Source organism: Vanessa cardui, chromosome 22, assembly GCF_905220365.1.
Source record: "Vanessa cardui chromosome 22, ilVanCard2.1, whole genome shotgun sequence".
Lineage (NCBI taxonomy): Eukaryota > Metazoa > Arthropoda > Insecta > Lepidoptera > Nymphalidae > Vanessa > Vanessa cardui.
Window position 1 is genome coordinate 9,010,298 of NC_061144.1, and position 24,639 is coordinate 9,034,936.

At 35.3% G+C, this 24,639-nt stretch overlaps 1 protein-coding gene across 1 annotated transcript in view; it reads left to right on the forward strand.

Annotated features, from left to right (window-relative positions):
* LOC124539347 (pikachurin-like) overlaps window positions 1-24,639 on the forward strand; it is a 229,330-nt gene that overhangs the window by 193,354 nt on the left and 11,337 nt on the right. The window contains exons 9-10 of the mRNA XM_047116718.1: window positions 19,222-19,649; window positions 22,924-23,001. Coding sequence (XP_046972674.1) covers window positions 19,222-19,649; window positions 22,924-23,001 — 506 coding nt within the window. The remainder of the gene's footprint in view (window positions 1-19,221; window positions 19,650-22,923; window positions 23,002-24,639) is intronic.

Here is a 24,639-nt window from a genome sequence, read left to right on the forward strand (position 1 = left end):
AGTATCTCTTGATAAAGATGATTGTTCGAAGATCTGGAACTTGATAATTTCGTTGACTAACTGTTTTGGCAGCTCTTAAAGTAGAAATTCGGATTTTATTTGTTTCTAAACGTATTTCTTGTTGGTGTGTTGTTTCCGTAGCTCTTTCGGATGACGCTACGCATATATTGTTGATATTCCGATCTTTTGTTTCTTCAATGGCATGGTGGTTTCTATTTATATAAATAAGTTGTTTTTTTTTGGTTATGTGTCTTATGTTTACATTTTATACTAAAGATTCATTGTTATTGGAGTTATGAGTATACTTACCAATTATGATTATTGTTTACTTTCTTATAATCAAAACAGCTAATCACTTCTTCACATATATTTAATTTATAATAATTATCTCATTTTAAAATGACAATTATTATTGTTGTGATTATTTTATGTTTATTGGCATATGACGGAAATTAAGTTAGTTGTTATGCTGTTTGAATAGATTTTCATTTTTTTTTTTTTTTTTTTTTTTTTTTTTTTTTTTTTTTTTTTTTTATGGTATAGGTGGCAAACGAGCAGGAGGCTCACCTGATGGAAAGTGACTACCACCGCCCATGGACATCTGCAACACCAGGGGGATTGCAGGTGCGTTGCCGGCCTTTGAGAAAGGAGTAGGCTCTTTTCTTGAAGGTTCCCATGTCGTATCGGTTCGGAAAAACCGCCGGCGACAGCTGGTTCCACAGAGTGGTTGTGCGAGGCAGAAAATGTCTAAGAAATCGCGCTGTTGTGGATTTTCGGACATCAAGATGGTGCGGGTGAAACTTAGAATTTTGACGAGATGTCCGAAGGTGAAATTCAGCAGCCGGGATTAATCCGAACAATTCCTCGGAACATTCCCCGTGAAAAATTCGGTAGAAGATGCAGAGTGATCCAACATCTCTACGCAAAGCCAAAGGATCAAGGAGATCGGAAAGGGCTTGATCGTCGATAATTCGAGCCGCTCTACGTTGGATGCGGTCAAATGGAAGGAGCTGGTACTGGGGAGCACCCGCCCAGAGGTGAGAGCAGTACTCCATGTGAGGCCGAATTTGCGCCTTGTAAAGTTTTAGGCGATGGGCCGACGTGAAGTACTGTCTCGCCTTGCTGAGCACACCGAGCTTCTTTGAAGCCAATTTGGCTTTGCCTTCCAATTGACCGCGGAACTGAACGAGGCTCGAAATATCAACGCCAAGTATTCCGATACTACCTGTAGCGGCTATCGGGATGTTCTCAAATCGTGGAGATACGACAAATGGTGTTTTTTTAGCGGTTAACGCGCAAACTTGCGTCTTTTTGGGGTTGAAATGGACTAAATTTAGCCGGCCCCAGTTCGAGACTTCGTTTAACGAAGACTCGATTTCAGACACAAGTTTGTTCCGGTTTTCTTCGACGTTTTCCCGAGAAATATTAGCGCGGCCGGTGTATAAGGTGTCAACGGTACTGTCGTCTGCATAGCAATGAATGTTCCCGATTTGCAACAAATCATTGATATGCAGAAGAAACAGAGTGGGTGATAGGACGCAGCCTTGTGGAACACCAGCATTGACGAATTTTAAGTCAGAGCATGCACCGTCGACAACGACCTTGATGCTCCGATCTGCCAAAAAGCTGGTAATCCAATTGCATAATTTCCCGGGAAGCCCATAAGAAGGAAGCTTCGAAAGAAGCGCTTTGTGCCATACGCGATCGAAGGCCTTCGCTATGTCCAAGCTGGCTGCTAATGCCTCCCCCTTGCTCTCAACTGCTTCAGCCCACCTGTGAGTAAGGTAAACTAGAAGATCACCGGCTGAGCGACCCCGACGGAAACCGTACTGGCGGTCACTAATCAGCTGATTCTCCTCTAGGTACCGCAGGAGCTGGCAGTTAATAAGGGACTCCATTATCTTGGAGAGCAAGGAGGTGATGGCTATAGGCCTATAATTGGACGGATCTGAGCGGTTGCCTTTTTTAGGGATCGGATGCACCAAAGCAGTCTTTCAGGAGTTCGGGACGACGCCTAATGCGTAGGATTGCCGGAAAAGACGCGTTAAGACCGGTGCCAACTCGGGAGCACATGTCCGTAGCACGATTGGAGGGATGCCATCGGGTCCACTCGACTTGTGAATGTCCAAGGAAAGAAGTGCTTTCCGAACTGCACTTTGCCGAAATTTAACCTCCGGCATCGTCGTATCACATCGCGGGATTGATGGAGGTGACTTTCCTTGGTCATCCAGAGTCGAGTTCGACGCGAAGAGAGACCCTAAAAGATCGGCCTTCTCCTTCGCGGTATGGGCCAATGACTCACCGTCCCTGTGCAAAGACGGAAAAGAAGGCTGACAGAAATTCCCTAGGACAGCCTTAGCGAGAGACCAGAACGCACGTGTTCCTGATGGGAAGCGCACCAGTCTCTCGCCAATTCTGCCAATGTACTTCGACTTCGCCTCAGCTATCACGTTTTTGAAGGACCTGGAGGCAGAGTTATATTCCTTTCTGAATGTGCTGGTGTTTGTATCACGAGACGCCGATGCGTTAGCCCAGTCTTGGTAGCGTTCCCATTTTCGGCATGAAGCCGTCTTACAGAGGCGACCAAACCAGGGCTGGGACTTGCCACCAATGGGCACCGCAGAATATGGAATGAAAAGTTCCATACCCTGAAGCACCACATCGGCGACAGAGTCAGCAACAACGCTCGGATCATCCATCGAGAAACAAACTCGCCCCCATGGGTAAGATGCAAAGAAGGACCGCATCCCATCCCAATCTGCTGACTTGTAGTGCCACACGCGACGACAGCCCGCGAAACGAGGTCGTGAGTATCGTGTAACTGGCACTGTACTCCGGACGAGACAGTGGTCCGACGAGCCCAGAGGGGGATCGACGACAATCTTATAGCCGTCCGGATGCGAAGTCAGCAGAAGGTCCAACAGGGAAGGTGTATGATCCTCCACGTCCGGTATTCGCGTTGGCGAGGTGACCAGTTGTGTCAAATCATAAGCCAAAGCGAAGTCGAGAACAGATCTACCCGCATGATCAGTGGTGCGTGATCCAAGCCACTCTGTATGATGAGCATTGAAATCGCCCAGAATAATGATCTCTGCGGATGGAGTCTGCTGCAGCACGGAATCTGTAGCCAATTGGACGTGCTCAACCAGTCGGTCGGTTTCGGCATTACCGCTATGGGACCTATAAAGGCACGCGTAGATTCGCGGATGGTCGTCGCAGTCTACGCGCAGCCAGATAATTGATAGGTCCTGCCCTTCAAGGCTGCCGAGGCGTCGAGAGCAGATATCATTTCTGACGTAAACGCACACCCCAGCTCGTGGCACAAAAGTATGCTCCAATTTGTACCCGGGGTAAGAGAGAAAAGACGTATCGGCAGGAGAAGATATCTGGGTCTCGGTAAGAAAGAGCAAGGCCGGCTTCGCCGTCTCAAGGTGAAAGTGAACGGCATTCAAGTTGGAGTTGAGTCCCCTTATGTTGCAGAAGTCCACAGCGAGTGTGGTAGGGGTTGCCTTATGATGCCTGCTCCGCTTGCCCCGAACAGTGGCGAGCGCAAAATTGCCCCCCCCAGAATTCGGAGGGCAGCCTGGGCATCCCTGCTCAGGCGGTGTACGTCCTGAGCATGGATGCCCAGAGAGGGATTCTCCATCGCAGTCGCTGATGGTACCCTCCTGGGGTAATGTCACCAAATTCTGCACAACCATGTTTTGGGGGGAGAGGGATCGGGCCTCCGGAACTCTCACTTACCGGACGAAACGCGGTAGCATAGCTACCACTTCACGCCGATTTTAAGTGAGAGAGTGGTACTTCCCCGGGCGTGCCGGCCCATTCGACTGCAACCGAGAGGTATGCAGTGTGGCACTACCACTTTATTTTATATTTTATAATTATCAGTTGATCGGAATATAAATGTATCGTGATACACGTAAGGGCCATCTGTTGGTTATTTTCAATGATACGGATGAAATAATTACTTTCTCCATAAAACAATGGATAAACATACCAATTTTCATAATGATCGATCAAATAGTTTCTGAGTTTATCGATGACACACATGCAAACACATCCTTTTGGCTATCTATATATACTTTTGTATGTATAGATAGCCAATGATTTGCGCAAGTACATGTTTTTCCTGTATGCCAATTTTTATAATGATACAGACACACAAAAATTTCAAAAATGGTAAAAATTAAGTCAGTCAAAGAACACATGACGAATTACGACAAAAATAAGTGTACAGACAGACTCTAGAGATTTATATAATAGGATAGATTTAGTACTCACGTGCGATAGCTTTATTATTAGCGTATTTTATGTATAACTTTGGTTTTTCTATACCGATTTCATGTTTTTTTATGGAATAGTTAATATTGTTAACTTTTGTAATTTGGGATGATTGAGAGTGTTATAAACGTAGGAATAGACAAATATAATCAGAAAGCTTCGAACTACTAAGCTATTGGGAGTGAAACGTGTTATTGTGAGTCAACCATAAAAGATAGACATAGGCTGTCATGGGATATTTTTTGTATAATTTTAAGGAGAACATTTCCGTAATACATGATTTCTGTGTAGCTTTAACAATTAAGGCTAAACACGCGACGGAAGCTCAAAATATGGGGTAACTTTCCCGTTTTTCAGACATTACCCGTCAGTGATCTGCTCCTATGGACTTTAGCGTGATGAAAAGTATACTATAACCAGCTCAGGAGTATGAAAAATAATTGTACCAAGTTTTGTTAAAATCCGTCGAGTAGTTTTTGTTTCTATAACGGTTATATGGACAGACAGACAAAAATTTTACTGATTGCATTTTTGCCATCAGTATCGACCCCTGATCACCCCCTGATAGTTATTTTGTAAAAATATTTCATGTACAGAATTGACTTCCCTACAGATTTATTATAAGTATAGATGATGATCCAATTAGGCTTCCAAACACATGTGCTTAATTTCGTAAGTGTGTGTTTGTATGTTTGTCCATAAACTTCTCGAAGACTAAAAGTCGTATTGAGATGATCATTTTTAATTTAAGTTATGTAGACTTCAACTGAGGGAAAAGTGAATGTTTCAATAAAATTGTTCCAGTAGTCTCATAGATTTTTTTAGTTCTCTAGCTCTTTCTAATTTTTGAAGACGATTATATTTTATGAATTTTTATTGACAGCTACAAAAGCTGAGCTACTCGGCATGCCTTGGAAAGGCTCCTTGAATTTTCCAGCGTACTATGACACGTTTATGTGAATATCAAAAAACTTCAAGCAAGTTCCAGCATCAATTGCGTATTTTTTGGCCAAAATATACTATATAAATACTTAATATATATTATTGGCAATGAAGCCAGCGCATACAGTACGGACAAAACAAATGTAATTTTCCTAGATGACAAAATCTAATTCATTATTTCGGAGTCCTGTAGTTTGGACACATAAATCTTCTCAAACATCACGAGTATAAATAGCATTGAACATTCATAATAATTTGGTGGCACGCAATTGATCAGTGTAATGCAACCTCCTCAAAAATACAACGAGTTCATGCTTCTGTTTTAAGTAACTTTTACGAAAATGTATCTTGGAAACTATAACCGAAAACAATTTCTACTTATTTTCTTCTGAAGATAAACTGAACGTAATATGTTTCTTAACTGTCTCCAAGGAGTATTTTGCTCGACTTTGAATACTCAAGATGGGATTTAAACCGTTCCATTTGTCATACAAACAGTGAGGAGTGCGGCGTCTCAGCACAAGATCAAATTCAATACTCGATTCAGGATCAAAAGATGCTTCAAACGCTGATCGTCGCTTCGGAGCGCTAGGATTTGTGTTTGGAAATATTTTACATTTGTATCGACAATGTATTTATCTTATATACTTTCTTATATGCGTTCAAAACTTTTACTTTGTATTAGGTCTTACTGCAAACCATTGGAGTGGTTTATTGGCAATGTAATTTGGACAATTGGCATGGTTAATATTTCTTACAGTGACAATGTCTATAGGCGTTGTGACTACTTAAATCAATTGTCCCGTAGACAGTCTAACAAATTAAGGGTTTTCTATTTGTTTTGTATTATATATGTTAAAAGTTATGTATACATCTAATGAATACAAAACAGTTCAGTTGCCTCCTGACTTACAATTTGCTGAATTGAGGATTATCAACAATTACCATATAAGACCAAAAATCGCTGAGTTTCTCAGGCTGGTTCTTTTCAGATATCCTCTATTAAATGTAGTCATTTAACTACAACAACAACAACAACAACAGCTTGTAAATTCCCACTGCTGGGCTAAAGGCCTCCTCTCCCTTTGAGGAGAAGGTTTTTGGAACATATTCCACCACGCTGTTCCAATGCGGGTTGGCGGAATACACATGTGGCAAAATTTCTATGAAATTTGTCACATGCAGGTTTCCTCACGATGTTTTCCTTCACCGCTGAGCACGAGATGAATTATAAAGACAAATTAAGCACATGAATCAGCGGTGCTTGCCTGGGTTTCAACCCGGAAACATCGGTTAACATGCACGTGTTCTAACCACTGGGCCATCTCGACTCTTAACTAAGGAATGCTTTAATTTTGAATAAATAGATTTGACTTACATTTTCAAATTTGGAAGTGACTTGTCCGATATACGAAGATAAATATCATACATAGTAATATCCTCGAAGATGTAATACGTAATAAAATAACAATTTATAATACTCAACATAATAAATCCAAGTTTCGCTCGGAAAATCCCAATTTCCCGTTGAAATGGGTTCCAACAGAATAGACGGAAGCTGATGACGGATTCGGGGCGTTTATAAACGGTATGTCATTTTAGGTGACCCATATACCTTCAATGGGATATTATACCTATAACCCGGCTAAATTGCAATGGCCGTTGTTTGTAGGTTAATTGATATTGTAACGTAACTTTACCATCTACACGATAATAAAGTTATAAACAAAGTACGCACTTGCTTGAACGTGTGTATGTGAGTGTTGATAAATTCATCTTCTCAAAAGTGCTGCAAAAATCTGATTCTGATCTAATGACTATTAGTCATAAATTTATACAAATACGTACGTATGATTTAGCTTGGTGGTGTGTTTGATGTATGTGTGGGTAATACTTTTTATAATAGCCGAGATGGTCCAGTGGCAAGAACGCGTACATCTTAACCGATGATTATGAGTTGAACCCAGGCAAGCATCACTGAATTTGTATGTGTTTAATTTGTCTTTATATTTCATCTTGGGCTCACCGGTAAAGGAAAATATACTGAAGAATCCTGCATCTGTCTAATTTCGACGAAATTCTACTACACGTGAATCCACCATTATTTAGTTTGCCTTCCTGACTGTCTGTCTGTCTTAAAATAAACAAAGTTGATGAATGACGATGAAGAAAAAAATGCGTACTATACGTACACTCGTAAAAATAACGTAAAAATAATATTGAGGTATTTGCATGTGTTTTTTATGTAATTTTAGAATTTTTATTGTATAACTATTAATCTATATCTAAATTAATATTATAAATGTGAAAGTAACTCTGTCTGTCTGTAGCTCTTTCACGACGAAACTAATGTACTGAAATGTAAGAACAGAATTTGATGAAATTTGTTGTGAAGCAAACTTTGACTCCGAGAAAGGAAATAAGCTAATTTTTTGCCTAACATATTAATATCAATCAAATCAAATCAAATCAAAATATACTTTATTCAAGTAGGCTTTTATAAGCACTTTTGAATCGTCATTTTACAATTAAGTGAAGCTACCACCGGTTCGGAAAGTAGATTCTAGCGAGAAGAACCGGCAAGAAACTCAGTAGTTACTCCTTTTTAACATTTAAAAAATACAACGTCTTGTTAATTAAATACAATTATTTCAATTAATGTATCCTGCTTGGAAGTCAACAGGTATTAACTCCACGCTTTTTTATCATCTACAAAATCTTGTATCGAATAGTATGCTTTTTCTACCAATGTATTTTTAACAAACGATTTGAATTTACTAAACGGCAAAGTTAAAAATTTCTGCGGAATTTTATTATAGAAACGGATACCTTGCCCCAAGAAGGATCTATTGACTTTGCGGAGTCGGAAACTTGGCGTTATAAGTTTATCCTTACTTCTAGTGCATATACAATGATTATCACTGATTTTATCAAAGTGATCAATGTTACTGTGAATATACATGATATTGTTGTAAATATATTGCGACGCAACAGTAAGTATTCCTACTCTGTTAAAAACATCCCGAAGAGAGTCTCTAGCTCCAAGATTATAAATAAACCGAATTGCTCTCTTTTGTAAAATAAAGACAGATTCAATATCTGCAGCGTTACCCCAAAGTAATATGCCATATGACATAATACTGTGAAAATAACCAAAATAAACTAAACGAGCGGTATCAATATCAGTTAGTTGTCTAACTTTTCTAACCGCGTATGTTGCGGAGCTGAGTCTTCCTGTTAGGGATGATAAATGAGAAGTCCACTGAAGTCTGGAATCCAATTCTATTCCTAAAAACACCGTAGTATCAGCTACTTCAAGACGGTCACCATTTAAAGCTATATTATAATTTTGCTTGCTAACATTAGGTAGGGTAAAAACTACACATTTTGTTTTTTGAGCATTCAAAACTAAATTATTTACTGTAAACCAATTGTGTATCTGTGATAATGCACCGTTCACATCGTCATAGTCATTTTTTTTCCTGTCAACCTTAAAAATCAGCGAAGTATCGTCAGCAAACAACACTATATCACAAATACCCTTAACATAGAAAGGAAGATCATTTATATATACTAGGAATAGAAAGGGACCCAAAATTGAACCTTGTGGAACTCCCATTTTTAACGTAGATCCAGAAGACTTTATTCCATTAATGAAAACTTGCTGGATTCTTTGACTTAAATATGAAGCGATGAGATCAAGAGCTTTACCTTTAACACCGTAATATTTGAGCTTATAAAGAAGCGTTTCGTGTTCTACACAATCGAATGCTTTAGATAAATCACAGAATACTCCAAAAGCGTTCTGTGATTTCTCCCAAGCATCGTAAATATGTTTGAGAAGCGCAATTCCCGCATCAGTTGTCGAGCGACCTCTTCTAAAACCGAATTGCTCACCATGAAAAATAGCATTTGTACCGAAATGGACGAGAAGTTGATTTAAAATAATTTTTTCGAAAATTTTACTTAAGGATGGGAGTATTGAAATAGGCCTGTAATTACTGGGGTCGCTTCTGTTTCCAGTTTTAAAAAGTGGTAAAACTTTACTACATTTTAACAAGTTAGGAAATGAACCCGTGTCCAAACTCTTGTTAAAAATTACTGCTATATACGGAGCAATATCGTATATGATGTTATTCAAAAATTTTACCGAAATGCCCCATATGTCGTTAGTTTTTTTAATATTTATAGTTTTAAATACTTTTATGACATCTATTGCAGAAACCGTTTCAAATGAAAAATCAATAACGCATTTAGAAACACTATTATTTAATAACCTAGCTGCATTTGATGTAGATGATTTTAAATGAAATGTTATTTTATGGGGTACTTTATCAAAAAATGATTCAAATAAATTAGCAACCTCTAATTCAGAACTCGTGTATATATATGTGTATATATATGAGACAACATCACATACATTACTCTGATCCCAATGTAAGTAGCTAAAGCACTTGTGTCATGGAAAATCAGAAGAAACGACGGTACCACAAACACCCAGACCCAAGATAATATAGAAAACTAATGATAATATATATAATAACCGACAAATAGTCGTAAATAAATGTTCTTGGTAAATAAAATAGTTAATTTTAAAGACACATAGTTTTTCACCGTTATTACATTAAAATTTTACCACCGTTGATATAATTTTTACACAAGAATAATCGAGAAACGTGTACAAATAAAAATGTAACGCGTAACACTAATGCTTAGAAAAAATCAAAGATTCCCTAGAACTGAAACTGTCAATTCATATGTTGATAAATACATGATTAATTTCCTACGAGAAAATACACGTGTGCTAACTGCATCCCGTTATATCTCCAATATAATCTCAGCGAAATGGAGCAGACTGATGGCATAAGTTTAGATTGCTTCTATATGTTTGCTTTTGCACTTGATAATAGCAATCATTACATAGTAAATTATGTCTGATTAAACTTTTTATTAACATAAGAATTAATAACATTAAATTCTTAAATATATACAAATATGAACTAACACTAGTTACTATATAAATCTTGACCGCGTGAAATGGTGGCAAGGACACTAGCAGCGTTTCCCCGTTGAATGTCCTCTGGGCAAAAAACGAACCAGCCCTCCTGTCACCAGTGGAGGCAATGAGGCGAGGTGTTATACTTTTGATGAAGCTTTTTGCACCACTACTCGAGGGGCCAAGCGCTTCGACAGCAAATGGAACAAAAAGTAATTTGATGTAATATATTCTCTGATTATATAGTAATTAAAATTTTCCCAAGGTTTGTGATATATTGGTAATAATAGAAATGGTTAATATCGTGGATGGATATAGAGGTAGAGAACGACCAAAGAAGCGATGGATGGGTTGTGTGAAAGATGATATACTTAGAAAGAATGTTACTTGTGAGATGACGTCAGACAGAGAAGTATGGAAGGAGAAGACATGCTGCGCCGACCCCAAATATAACTGGGATGAGGGCAGGAGGGTGATATGATGGTTAATATTCCTTACAGCAACAATGTTTATAAACAGTAGTGACCACGTACCATTGGATGGCCTATTTCAGGTCCGCTTACCTGTATCAAAAAAAGGGAGACTTAATTAAGAAAATACTTTTAATAAGCTAAAGCACATACATTATTCTTCGCAAGACAAACGGTCGGCTTAATGAGAAAAATATATTTAACGCACAATATGAAGACGAGGAATGTCATTACTTTATCACTTTATCAAATTAATGTCTGTTTGAGATTCTGTAATAATAATAAATACATAATCATTATCATTAACACCCTGTAAATTTCCCACTGCTGGACAAAGTCCTCCTCTCCCTTTGTGGGGAAGGATTGGAGCATATTCCACCAACCTGCTCCAGTGCGGATTGGTGGATGCAAATGTGGCAGAATTTCGATGAAATTAGTCACATGAAGGTTTCCTCACGATATTTTCCTTCACCACCTGGCACTAGATGCTCAATAACATCTTTGACACTCACAATCTTTAAAAGATAATATAGACGATACAGATCCTGTGTTGGTTATGTCATATAACAGCCTTTCAGTAGATTGTTCGACCAACTCACACATACACACAACCACAAACTAGATGGTACTTTGTTTATTACCTTAATCTCGTGCATGTGTGTGTTAGTTAATTCCTCTCCTGAAACGCCCTGCAAATGTATGTGTAATGCATACGCTACTCCCAAACAACGTGTCTTTTTATAGATGTGTTTTAGTTTCAATAATAAATAAAGTAAAGTAAAGTAACAGCCCGTAAATTTCTCACTGCTGGGCTAAGGCTTCCTCTTCCATTAAGGAGTTGGTAGACGCTGTTCTAATGCGGGTTAGTGGAATACACATGTGGCAGAATTTCGATGAAATTAGACACATGCAGATTTCCTCACGATGTTTTCCTTCACCACCGAGCACGAGATGAATTATAAACACAAATAAAGCACATATATATAGTGGTGCTTGCCTGGGTTTGAACTCGCGATTATTGGTTAGGATGCACGCGTATTAACCATTGGTCCATCTCAGCTCATAAATAAATGTTCTTTAATTCAATAAGACTAACAAGGCAGGCAGCCTGTCTGAAAATAACAAGCCAATATTCAAATCTTATACATAAACACCTATTCAATGTCCCAAGCTTAAATAAAAACACTTTTTCTTCTGACCGTACGTAGTACTTAACAAGCTATAATATCGCATGAAATGAGAAATGCGCGTTATTTACGAGTTCCCTCGCCCTTTGATTTATAACCACGTTTTGCCGCGCCGTAATTGATAAACATATGTGTGTATATGTATATATATGTGTTTGCATTGCCTACGTAATGATATATAACTCTGCATTTATGTATTTTATGTACCTAACTAACATGTATTCGGAAAGTTAGTTTTATAATTTTTTTATGTCAGTAAATTAATCGTAAATAAATATTGGACAACATCACATACATTACTCTGATCTCAATGTAAGTAGCTAAAGTACTTGTGTTATGGAAAATCAGCAATAACTGCGGTACCACAGACACCCAGACCCAAGACAACCGCTGGTGGTATCACTTAGTAAATCGGCCCTGTTTGAACTCAGGATCTCAGTATCTGCTGTCTTATTGAAAAGCGTAAGCAAATATAGCAATAGCATTAAGTATATTGTTAATTATAATTAAAATTGTTATCTAATGATTGTATTTACTTATAACTGTTGTTAAGCTGTGCCCGCGACCTTGTACGCGTTTAAATACAGCAAAAATATTGTTGTAGATGACAGATGACCCGTCAAATCGTTCGAGCCGTTCCAGAGTTTACCCGGAACAAATAGACAGACAAGCAAAAATAGTAAAAAATGCTGTTTTTGTATATGTACCGCGTGCATGCATATGCATTGAATAATTAAGAACTATTTTAAAATTACAAAAGACACTCCAATTTTATTATATATTGATGATATCATAATATAAAATAAAATTCAAAAATTCCCTGGATAATATAATTAAGATTCTCAGACAAACATGAATTAAGGTAGGCTGTTGTCAAAAAAAAAAAATTGTTTTTTTTAGTAAAATAAATGCTACGTATTTATCAAGATATTACATCATTCGTTCTCATTAGCAGGTACGTGCGTGGACTGCCGACATGGTGAAATTCATTAGGATTAGACCTTGAAACGCCCCTTAATTAGTAACTTGTAACCTTTCGGGACTGTACCCATTTCATGCAAAGAAATAATATTAAGCTGTGATTATGTATATTCAGGCTAAGAAAAGGTCACCTTAAGATCTATTTTCGTGTGCTCAGTATGAGCGATAATTTGTGTTACCGATCGAGAATATTGCGTCGCATTCGTCATTTTATTTATTTCAAAATAAATTAATTTAATAATTCAAATATTTTCAGAAATTCTAGATACATCTAGTAATTTACCTGTCTATCTATCAACACTGCACTGTTCTTCTGATCACACAGTATGAATTAAAACTCCATGCTCTTAAAAACTCACTTTATTGACTCGCAAACAATATTAATATGTAAATCATTTGAAAGAAAAGGTTCGTCACCTTAAGATCTATTTTCGTGCGTTCAGTATGAGCGATAATATGTGATACTTATCGAGAATATTGCGTCGCAACGATTTGATTTTTAGATTCAAAAGGTACTAAGAGTTAAAGACATAAAGGAATGAATTTGAAAACAGACGAAGGTTTTCTTACTGTGACTGTACTTCTGAAATTTCTGTAATTAGTTGCTCCGTTTTAACACGACTTGTATTTTCTACATATTATAAAACGAAGTCCCCCGGTCGCGTCTATCTGTATGTTTGATCTCAGTCAATAACATATAATTATTTGACATTTTGTAATACTATTTACAAGACTCGCTCGTCTGAAAGACTTCGTAGAATATCCGATTGATAATGGATCAGATGGTAATACAAGTACAACAGTCGCTTACCGCTGTTTGTACCTATGTATGCTTAAATCTTTAAAATTACGTAAAGGATTTTGATACGTTTTTTTTTTAATAGATAGGGTGATTCGAGAGGAAGGTTTTTGTATCTGCATGGACAATGTAGTAGCGAAATACAGATCATTTTAGAAGTTTCTGGTGTGATGTCGTAAATAAACAAATTCTGTAGTATACTTAGTATCACAATTGTACCCTCGCTCCTCGTGAGGGTCGCTAGTATATAATCCATATATCTGATGATTCCTTCTAAATAAAAAAGGCATATTATTCGATACAAGATTTTGTAGATAATAAAAAAGATTGGAATTAATACCTGTTGACTTCCAGGCAGGATTCATTATATACATATGTATATAAATGTATTTGAGTAATATGATTGTATTTTTTAAACGTTGAAAAAGAGTAACTACTGAGTTTCTTGCCGGTTCTTCTCGGTAGAATCTACTTTCCGAAACGGTGGTAACTTAATTGCTAAATGACGATTCAAAAGTGCTTGTAAAAGCCCACTTGAATAAAGTTTATTTGATTTTGATTTTTGATTTTGAAATATTGCTAAAGGAACTTTTGAAGTCGGAAGATTCATTTTGATTACCTTCCACATTCAAATTTACAAACTTTTCCCTTTATAACACAGATTACGTCAGATATCTTGATAATTTTAGCATTCTCTTATAGTCATCTTTAGTCACTGGAACTAAAACTTGGAATCTTCGGATGATTTCTGGATCTGTCACAGTTGTGGAGCGTCCCAAACGGCCTTCACGAAACTCTGTGACCCAGTTTTTACTTTCCTCTAAAATGGAACCCTATACCCGAAAAGTTTCCAATATCTTCGCAAATCTTTACATTTTGAAAACAAACACTTAATCCGTAGTTCGCGAAACGAACACAAATATTTAAACCTTGAAAATTTTATTCACGAGATTGTCTTTTTCTTTCGAATATATAAGTAATATTTTATAAAACAATTAAACCTAAAGTTATTCATTTCGGGATATTTACCATGTTTTTTATTTTTATTCGGATGTAAGAGTTCACGAGACAAGACATTCGTAGATAATGTCGAAATATCGAGCTCCGCCGAATAAAAATAAAAAACATGGTAAATATCCCGAAATTAATAACGTTAGTAATTAAAATAACCATGTTAATTTAAAATCTAATAATTAAACCTATTTCAAAAGAGGAAACAGGTACTGAACTGAAAATAAAAAATATATATTTACGAATTTACTTGACCGATTTGAATGTAACTTACTGTTCCCTAGGTAGAATCGTATCTAACTTAAATCAAAAATGATCATTTCAAGTTAATTTTTCGAAAAATTCGTGGATAAACATACAAACATACATTGGTGGAATTAAGCACACCTGTTTGGAAGCCTTAATGGATCATACTCAAGATATAATTAAATTCTAACAATGTTACATACATACATATCAACTGATAACTTCTTTTATTTAGAAGTCGGTTAAAATCAGAAAGAAATAAATCGATATTCAACTGAAAAACGTTTTAAATATGGCTGTTATTCTCTATATAAGGTATGTATGTATCAATGATTGAAGCATTGAATATTATATCATTAAATTAATGATTACATTGCAATCAGACGTACGTATTGAAATTGATTTGAAGTAAATAATTATATATTATTAGACATGTCTCGACGACGATTTTTATAATTTTAAACTATCGAATATGATTTCATGCTTAAATTTTAAGCTGTTCAAGTTTATAACAACAACACCAGCTTGTTAATTTCCTACTGCTGCGCTAAGGCCTCCTCTCCCTTTGAGGAGAGGGTATGGAACCTATCATTACGGTGTTCCAATGCGGCTTGGTGGAATACATATGTGGCAGTATTTCTATGAAATTAGACACATACAGGTTTCCTCGCGATGTTTTCCTTCTATTTACAATACTCTCGCACAGAAACGCAGCAACGAATTCACGTTTTCACCATAATTTTACATACAGATTAATTAATAGACCGTAGAGCAACGCCCCCTGCGTTATTGTTTACTGAAAAAAGTACGAAGATGACGCAAAAAAAATGAAGATATAATTTGTTTTCATTACAAAACACAAAGATTTTCATTTCGCAAACGAAATCCTTACAAATTTATTAATTTCGACGTCGTTACTTTAACAAAAGTTAATTACATAATGGATGCGGGTTGATATTATCTGCAATAACTTTCAAGTAAACGGCTCGCCTCATGGAAGACGAGGAACCAACTCGAAAACAGTTGTTCGAGATTAACTTGTTACCGCTGAGATTAAACTTCGGTGCTTTTAAGTATACCATACCATTCATAAACAACTATCAGCTTTTGATAATTTAACTGATTAATTTTACACTTTCAAAACTGATTTTATATTAACGTGCTAACAATGTTAATACTGAACATAATTAGTAATCATATTTATTTGAAGTGGTTAATTGAAGGTGAAGGAAAACATCGTGAGGAAACCTGCATGTGCCTAATTTCATCGAAATTCTGCCACATGTGCTCTCCACCAACCAATAACAATATTTTCCAAACCCTCTCCTGTGGAAGAAGAGGTCAATGGAAGAAGAGGCCTTATCTCAGCAGTGGGAAATGAACAGGCTGTTACTTTAGTCAAAATAATAATGGAATTAAACATGCAAGATTAATAAACAAAACGAAACGATAAATAATAATAATAATGAAGAATAATAAAACTGCTCTTATCATCTTGATTGCGCAGCAAACTGAAGTTATTATGTCAAGAACTACTTATTCGAAATATAAAGAAATTTCAAAGAAGTATCTATCATTGTAGAAAATAAATTGGCTTCAAATGCAATAATAACAGAACGTACTTAATCGATATATCCTAGACATTGTAAGTAAAAGTTTGCACATTTTTCTCTCGGAGACAGCAAGCGTCGACTTAAAGATTAGCTATTGACGTGATAAATGAGATTTCTTTTGTAGTTACGAAGACTCTGAAGATTATAATATTATAAATATATGTCTAGAGACACATGTGTTAACTGTAATTATCATTGTATGATACATATGTATATACTTTTACACTTAATAGCTGCTAAATGTTAGATTTTTTAGAGGCCATTTTTATGACATAGATGGATGGGCAAATGTACAAACTGATAGTAAAAAACCACCGCCTATAGTCATCCTGTAAGAAATTCTTACAATAACTTGTATAGAACCTTGTTTGTCGAACTAAGTTATAAGTTATCATGTCCCTTACGCTTGTACACTCTCTTTCAAATCTGAACACAACTATATCGAGTTCTGTTTTTTTGCGGTAGAATATATATAAGGTAAGTACCACCTATTGCAGGCATGTATAATGTTCTACTATCAAGTGACATCCTTAATCGAATAGTAAATGTAACAAGTGCCAATAAATATCCAAGTTCTTCGCAAAGACGCTGCTTTAATCTTGGGTGGAGACTTTTCTACAACGCTCCATTTAATGCAAGAACACGATATTTTACAAAACAAAGTAACACCACTACGTAAGGATACATATCTTAACTAAAAGGCTATATCGATTCTTATATGAATACCTTCAAATAGTGATGTCCTCTCAATCAATATCGATGATTTGAAAGGAAATTAATCAACTACGCAGGACATATTATATCCAATCACACTATCCCCTCGTACTTATGATGTGATGGGACGACAAAGATGTACTATTTTTACTCGAAATGCATGCTTGGGTGTGATATTATTCTCTAATGAGCCATAAATTATTATGATTGTGTTTAATAGATCGCTCAACTTGAGATAGAATTACGTTACATAGTAATTCGACTACAACTTTTACTATTTGAACTTATTCAGTGCAAATGGATACAGTGACTCAAAATTTCTGCTCCAGCTAGGTCCAATAAAAAGTTGGTATCAAAGACTTATTTTTCCAAATATGTAAAGTTAATTTCATTGTAATTTAAAATTATGAACGTATATTACGTTTGTGAGCGATACATTGTTTTCCATATTTCCTCTCGCCTTCCTGAAATCGGTGGGATTAATTTCGTACAGAAGTTTGTAACAGGAAAAAGGGGAAGCGCGTTCTATTTCATTTTAGCGCACGAGCGCGGGCGGTGCTAGAATTGACCGTCAAATAGTACCAACTCATTTCCCGAAAGGATTTAATATAAAGGTTTCTTACAACCAGTTAGAGATATCAGATGTTACGCTCATTCTTGTAAAGATATTCTTTATTTCGATAAATGTTGCTTAATAGTGCATGCTATGATCACACAACTTGTAAACCTTATACTGTTTTATATTAAGAATATGTATTTGGTGCAGTGGCGGGTTGACCAATAGGCTAAGTAGGCTGGAGCCTAGGACGGCAGATTTAGAGGGGCGGCAAATTTAGTCCAAATTTGTTATTATCTTACAGAATTTAAAAAAAGCTTATAATTATATGTATACACATTACGTCCGTAATCCGTATACTTGTCACTACATAGTGGATTGGAAAACTAATCTAGTAACTGACTGGAATATCACCTAGTTTATAATCATACTAGGACGATAGAACACAAATCATAAATGATGCAAAAAAAGTAGGGGCGGCAAAAATTTAATAGCCTACTAGTGGCAGATTTGTAAATCCGCCACTGATTTGGTGTGTATCTTTTGTTGGAGGCTCAGAAAATAATCATTACATATTCGTGCCTGTGAAAGCAAGTGGAGCTGTTGGGCCTTTTTGTATAATATGCTTTAAAATATCTCCTGCGCATTTGGCTACTCATAGTGATTGAATCCAGTCAAAATGATCATATCATATGGTACGTTTGAGAAATTAAGCTTACTATTTCAAATTTTAAAACTCAAAATAAAAAAAAATATTAACATTATTTATTAGCTTCACTATGATTCCACAATATATACGTGGAACACAAGAGTGGAATATACTTTAAAAATTAATCATATATTTAGAATTACAAATGGTTATATTTTGCGTAAGTTGAACGATTCTAATATATTTAAACATATAAATATAAAATTCTTACAAAGAACTAACATATCCATCTCAAATAATTTGAAACATATTCGAAACAACTAAAACATGATTTGAAATAAAATATTCGCCACGAAACAGCCTCAGCACGTAAATCTAAGGCTTCCGAAGTCGTGGAGTCTCGACGAAACGCAATTTTAATGTTTTCCAGTATTGATAAAATGGAATTCTGTGACGAATACTGAATACAAAATCATTTGTGACGCGCTGCATACGTAATATTTAATATAATGCGCTTTTGTTCCTTGTCTGAGAGTAAGAGAGCTTTCGTCTCTCTGTCTCACTCTTAAGAACCATTTGTATACTATATTTAATAAATACTGCAATCATAACTTCTATATTTTTTGACTGTTTTAATATATTACAATTAAAAATTCCATTAAAAGTTCCAACGAATATTCGATTTCATATTTTCTTATGGTTACCTAGTGGTGAGATGTCACTTCTTTCTCTAAAAAAATCAAAAAATAATTTTATTTATTCCTTGTTCACAGCTGAATGTGCCCCAACGCTGGCACCGTGGAGACCAAGCAATGACGTCACCAGTGAAATACCACACAGACCAAACGACCTGAGCCACGCTATATACGACATCAATGACATAGTGCACTTCGAAGATAACGATATCGTAATGAGAGATGCAAAAGATCACAACAAACTGGACAACTCAATAGAATACAAATACAATGATGTGAAATCTCAATTTAATGATAAAAAGTATTTCATTAAGAAATTGCAATTTAATGATGACGATAAAAGCGTTGGTGTTGTTAATGATGTCAATAATGATTTGAAAAGTGATGATTTGAAGACTGTTAAAGATGATTGCGAATGTCAGCATGGGGGTGGTTGTGTCGCTCATATCTGCCTATGTCCGTTGGGATATGCTGGGGATAGATGTGAAATTACTTTAGATTTGAAGGTAAGTTCATTATTTATAGCGAAATATTTCTTCTCTTTCCATCATTATTAAATTGACATTCGAGTGAAAAAGACGCAACATTACTGAATAAATTACTCCTTGACATTATCTTTAAGAAAAAAAACCACCGAGATATTGATGATGATGATGATGTGATCTATCTTTTTTTTTGTATGCCTAAATTTTATTACCAGACAGCATATAATTAATTTTTAGTCGTTTAAGGATTTAAAATAAATATGTCAAAAGTCTAAACGAATACCCGAAAAATATTTTTCGTAATGTATCTCATCAAAGCGAAGATCCTTTTAAAGCTGATATTAATTACGCCATTTCTATCTTTCATCCTTATTTATGATTACATTTAAAAATTAAGCAAAAAACGGTTTTTCATATTTATTTACGAAATAACTACTTTATGACTTATTTTTATTTCATACATTTCTAAAATATTAAAGATTTAAGCCACTTATTAACTAAAAACTAAAATTATTGATTATCTCTCTTTTTCTCTGGTTGAACAAATAATTGCAGTAATTTATTAGGCAATTGTAATTTAAAACACTTTTAAATAAAACTTTCAAACAACTAAACTCTTACAAACACTTTTGATTTTTATCTCTACATTTATCAACCCATACAAACATTTAACAGTATTAAAATGTTATGACCGGTGTATGGGTACATCCATACATACACATGATTTCATTATATGTACACATTCATAAGTAGTTATAAATGTAATCATTATTATAGACTAAGTCAGTATCAGTAAAGCGTTCAAACAAATAAGTCGTTCTCATTACATACACGCGATACTCACAAAGTAGTGGTAGTGTTTCAATTGACCATCGATAAGAAAGTGTAATACTTCTATATTGAATAAAGCAATTTGAGTTTGAGTTGAGTTTGATCTAAATATAAAGGTGTGTAAACAAACCCATGCAACCGTATATTTATTTTCAGTCCATATCTGAATATTTCAAGTCTATGGTAACTTAGGTGAGCAAGAATGCAAAAATAATATTTAAAATCTCTAAAGTAAGATTTCCGCGTCTCGGTGTTTAAAATTCCATGTTTTTAAAAGGACACTTTGCAGCTCAGAATCTAGAGGCGGTAATGAGTGTAATACGTAAAGCGAGGACGTTTGAAGAGAATTTACGATATTTTTATTAAGATGAACGTTTTTAATTCGTTTTCTGAACCGGAAATCTAATTTAACTCGCCGAAGCTTCTACATTGTCTTTGAGTGTTATTTACGTTTAGTTACGAATCTTGTCCGTTTTATTATGTTATTTCAGAGACACAATAAATATCGACTAAATTTATTCTTCTGCATTTTTTTCCCAACACGGCGATAAATCTTCTGACTTTAATTAAGGTGTAGGGTATATATCCCCCACACAGATATGTGACTTAGAATACATCTAGGACATATATTATTATCAATATAGAATATATATTTATATATTATGAACCAGTCCTGTAATAAAACAATTTATCTCAAACTGATTTTGCTGTAAGGAAAATGCTTTGGTTTATTCGGTAATTTTTTTTTATATCTTTATGTTAACAACATGAATATATAAGGCATTTGAATAAGGAATATTTTGATTTTGATTGATTTTTATTTATGACTTACATACTGATTTCTGATTCGATTAAATTATCATATCAAGATATATCCATCTTTTCTCCTAAAATATTTACCATACAATATGTTATATTAGTTTGTTCAATTAATTTATACAAAATACCACAATACCGAAAATAAAATCAAAGAACAATGAAATGTTTACAATTTTAATAAGTTATAACAAAATACTTATATATACATATTACATTTAACATTATTCGTATTATTGTATTTAAAAGAAAACGTCTGTCTGTTTAAATTCAGCAGAATGTTTTTCTTTATTGGTTCCAACCTTACTTATTGCGTAGTCCTGAAACAAAGCTCTGTCTTAATTTTTTTTAAATCAACGAAAAAACTTAATAGTATTACTTCTATTCAATTCCATCACTCAGCTATAAGGGAGACAATAAGGCTTTATTCTTCCTTACTAAACGTTCTTTATAAAAAGAAGAAAATTTTACTCTTGAAGGTAATGGATGGTGAATTCACATGTGGTAGAATTTCGTTGAAATTAGACACATGCAAGATTCCTCGCAATGTTTTCCTTCACCAACGAGCACTAGATGATTTAACTCAAAATAATAAAAAAATAAACAAAAATTAAGTACAAGAAAATTCACTAATGCTTGTTTGGGTCTGAACCCACAAACATCGGTTAAGATATACTCAGCAGTGAACCATCTCGGCCCTCCTTAAAAATGTTTTTAAACTGAGGCCACAAGAGGTGAAATGGCCGTCAGAGATTATGGGAATAATTTGTCATTAAAATCGTCCTGTGTAGGGCGAAGTGGCCCATTATCACTACTTAAAATAACAATACCAAAGAAAAATGTCCTTAAAAAAGAAAAATAAATGTTCCTCCACTCGGAGTCCTTACAATAGTCCTTTGTAATCAAATGATTATATTTATTTTCGTAAATATTTTAAAGAAAAATTGGAAGCGTCAATAGCGCAATAGTGATGTATATGTATATAGGAATACCGTAAATTGAACAATATTTTACAAAACAAAAAAATTGTGTTTATAATTTATCTAGTACTCGGCGGTGAAGGAAAACATCGTGAAGAAACCTGCATGTGTCTAATTTCATCGAAATTCTGCCACACGTGCATTCCACCAACCCGCTTGGAACAGCGTGGTGGAGTATGTTCCAAACCCTCTCCTTAATGGAAGAGGAGGCCTTATCTCAGTCAGCAGTGGGAAATGTACAGGCTGTTACTTTTACTTTACTTTACGAAACAAATTTAAAGTGTATTTACAATTTATGATAGGGACAGATGATAGTCAGTTATCAAAATGATTGTAAATGGTTCGTACCGCTCGCTACGCTTACTACCCGGACATTGTTTCTGTAAACAAAGAAGACAGTATAGATTGTCATTTAATCTTTAACTATGGAATTTCCTTCAACTAACAAAACGTTCATGAACAAAAGTTCTTGATAAAGTAAATATTCAAAAATGGAAAAGATTCATGACTCAAATCGATTCGATTAAATTACTACAAATTAGTCTACAATCGATTATATACCTTAAGACATTTTTCTCTATATGCAATTGCGCTAGATGTAACTTGAGTTTAAGTTACATGACTCAATTTATATAATTTTGAAGACATTAACATGTGTGTCATTTCAGGTTCCCAAGTTCAACGGATCTTCATATCTGCGTCTACCTGGTCTCGGCAACGCGGCACAATCGTGGCTTGAGATAGAGGTGTGTGATATTATCTTTGTTTTGCTTTCTTTATTTTTGATTCATGACAGATGGAAAGACAAATGGGCTACCTAATGGAGAGTGCAGATCACACCACCCAACAGAACCACAGCCGATAAACATTGACGAAGTCAAAAATATTACCCATTCCTTATATCACCAATGCATCAGCAAACTTGAGAACTAGGATATTGTCCCTTGTGCCTGTAGTTACACTGATTCTTTGACTGTTCCAACCAGAACAATATAATACTAAGTATTTCTCTTTGACAGTAGAAAATGTGAGTTGATGAAAATGAACATAGAAATCGTTTGGGCACTATTGTTTTTAAAGGCCTACTTGAATAAAGTATTAAAGAATTTTGCCAATATGAGTAACAAATATGCAGGCTCCAATCATCTAGAGTCTAGATTGACTGACTATGATCTAGATTCTGAACCATACTCATTTATTTTTGTTGATATTCCTCTAAAACAATTATCAATTTCTGTGTTACTATTTAAAAATGATTGCAAATTATCAGAAAACCATTTACAAAATCATTGAAAATGAAATGTTGACAAGTTAAGGAAATTAAAGAAATCTTTATTAACAACAAGAGTGAAACCAACTATTACGAAAAGTTCCCAATGTTCTAATAAAACGCAATTAAACATTGCTTTACGCACAAACGGGCTTTGTGCAAGCCCGTCTGGGTAGGTACCAGCCACTCATCAGTTATTCTACCGCCAAACAGTACTCAGTATTGTTGTGTTCCGGTTTGAAGGGTGAGTGAGCCAGTCTAACTAAAGGCACAAGGGACATAACATCTTAGTTCGCAAGGTAGGTGGCACATTGACGATGTAAGGAATAGTTAATATTTCTTACAGCGTCATTGTGTATTGGTGATGATGACCAATTACCATCAGGTGGCCCATATGCTCGTCCGCCAACCTATACCATAAAAAAGGGAAACAACATTGCATTGTTTAAAAATTCTACCGAAGCAGTATCTTACGCATGGGTTACGTTTTAAATTAATTATTTAAATGCTAAGTATATCGATACGACCGTTTTAAAATTGAATTTATTTGAAATTCAAGACCAAATGCTACAAACAAACCAATCGTCTGCGAACTGAATAAGTTTCCAATGACATTTATCGGAAAAACGAAAACTAGCGAATTGAATAGAAACTGTATAGTTAAAGTTCTCGTTAAAGTTTCTCGTTTTATTTATTTGTTGCTATAATGAAGTTAAATTTTAAATAAAATGTAGGTTTACCATAATTAATTTAAAACGTGAGACGTTTGAATAAATTTAACATTGATGTTTATTGATTATGTACTTCGGTAGCGCTATTTAATTAGTACTGCTTTTTTAATAGTTTAATAATAATAATAATAAATATGAGACAACATCACATACATTACTCTGATCCCAATGTAAGTAGCTAAGCACTTGTGCTATGGAAAATCAGAAGTAACGACGGTACCACAAACACCCAGACCCAAGACAACATAGAAAACTAATGGTAATCTACGTCGACTCGACCGGGAATCGAACCCGGGACCTCGGAGTGGCTTACCCATGATAAGCGGTGTACACACTACTCGACCACGGAGTTCGTCAAAATAACACCACCGCCCATAGATCCA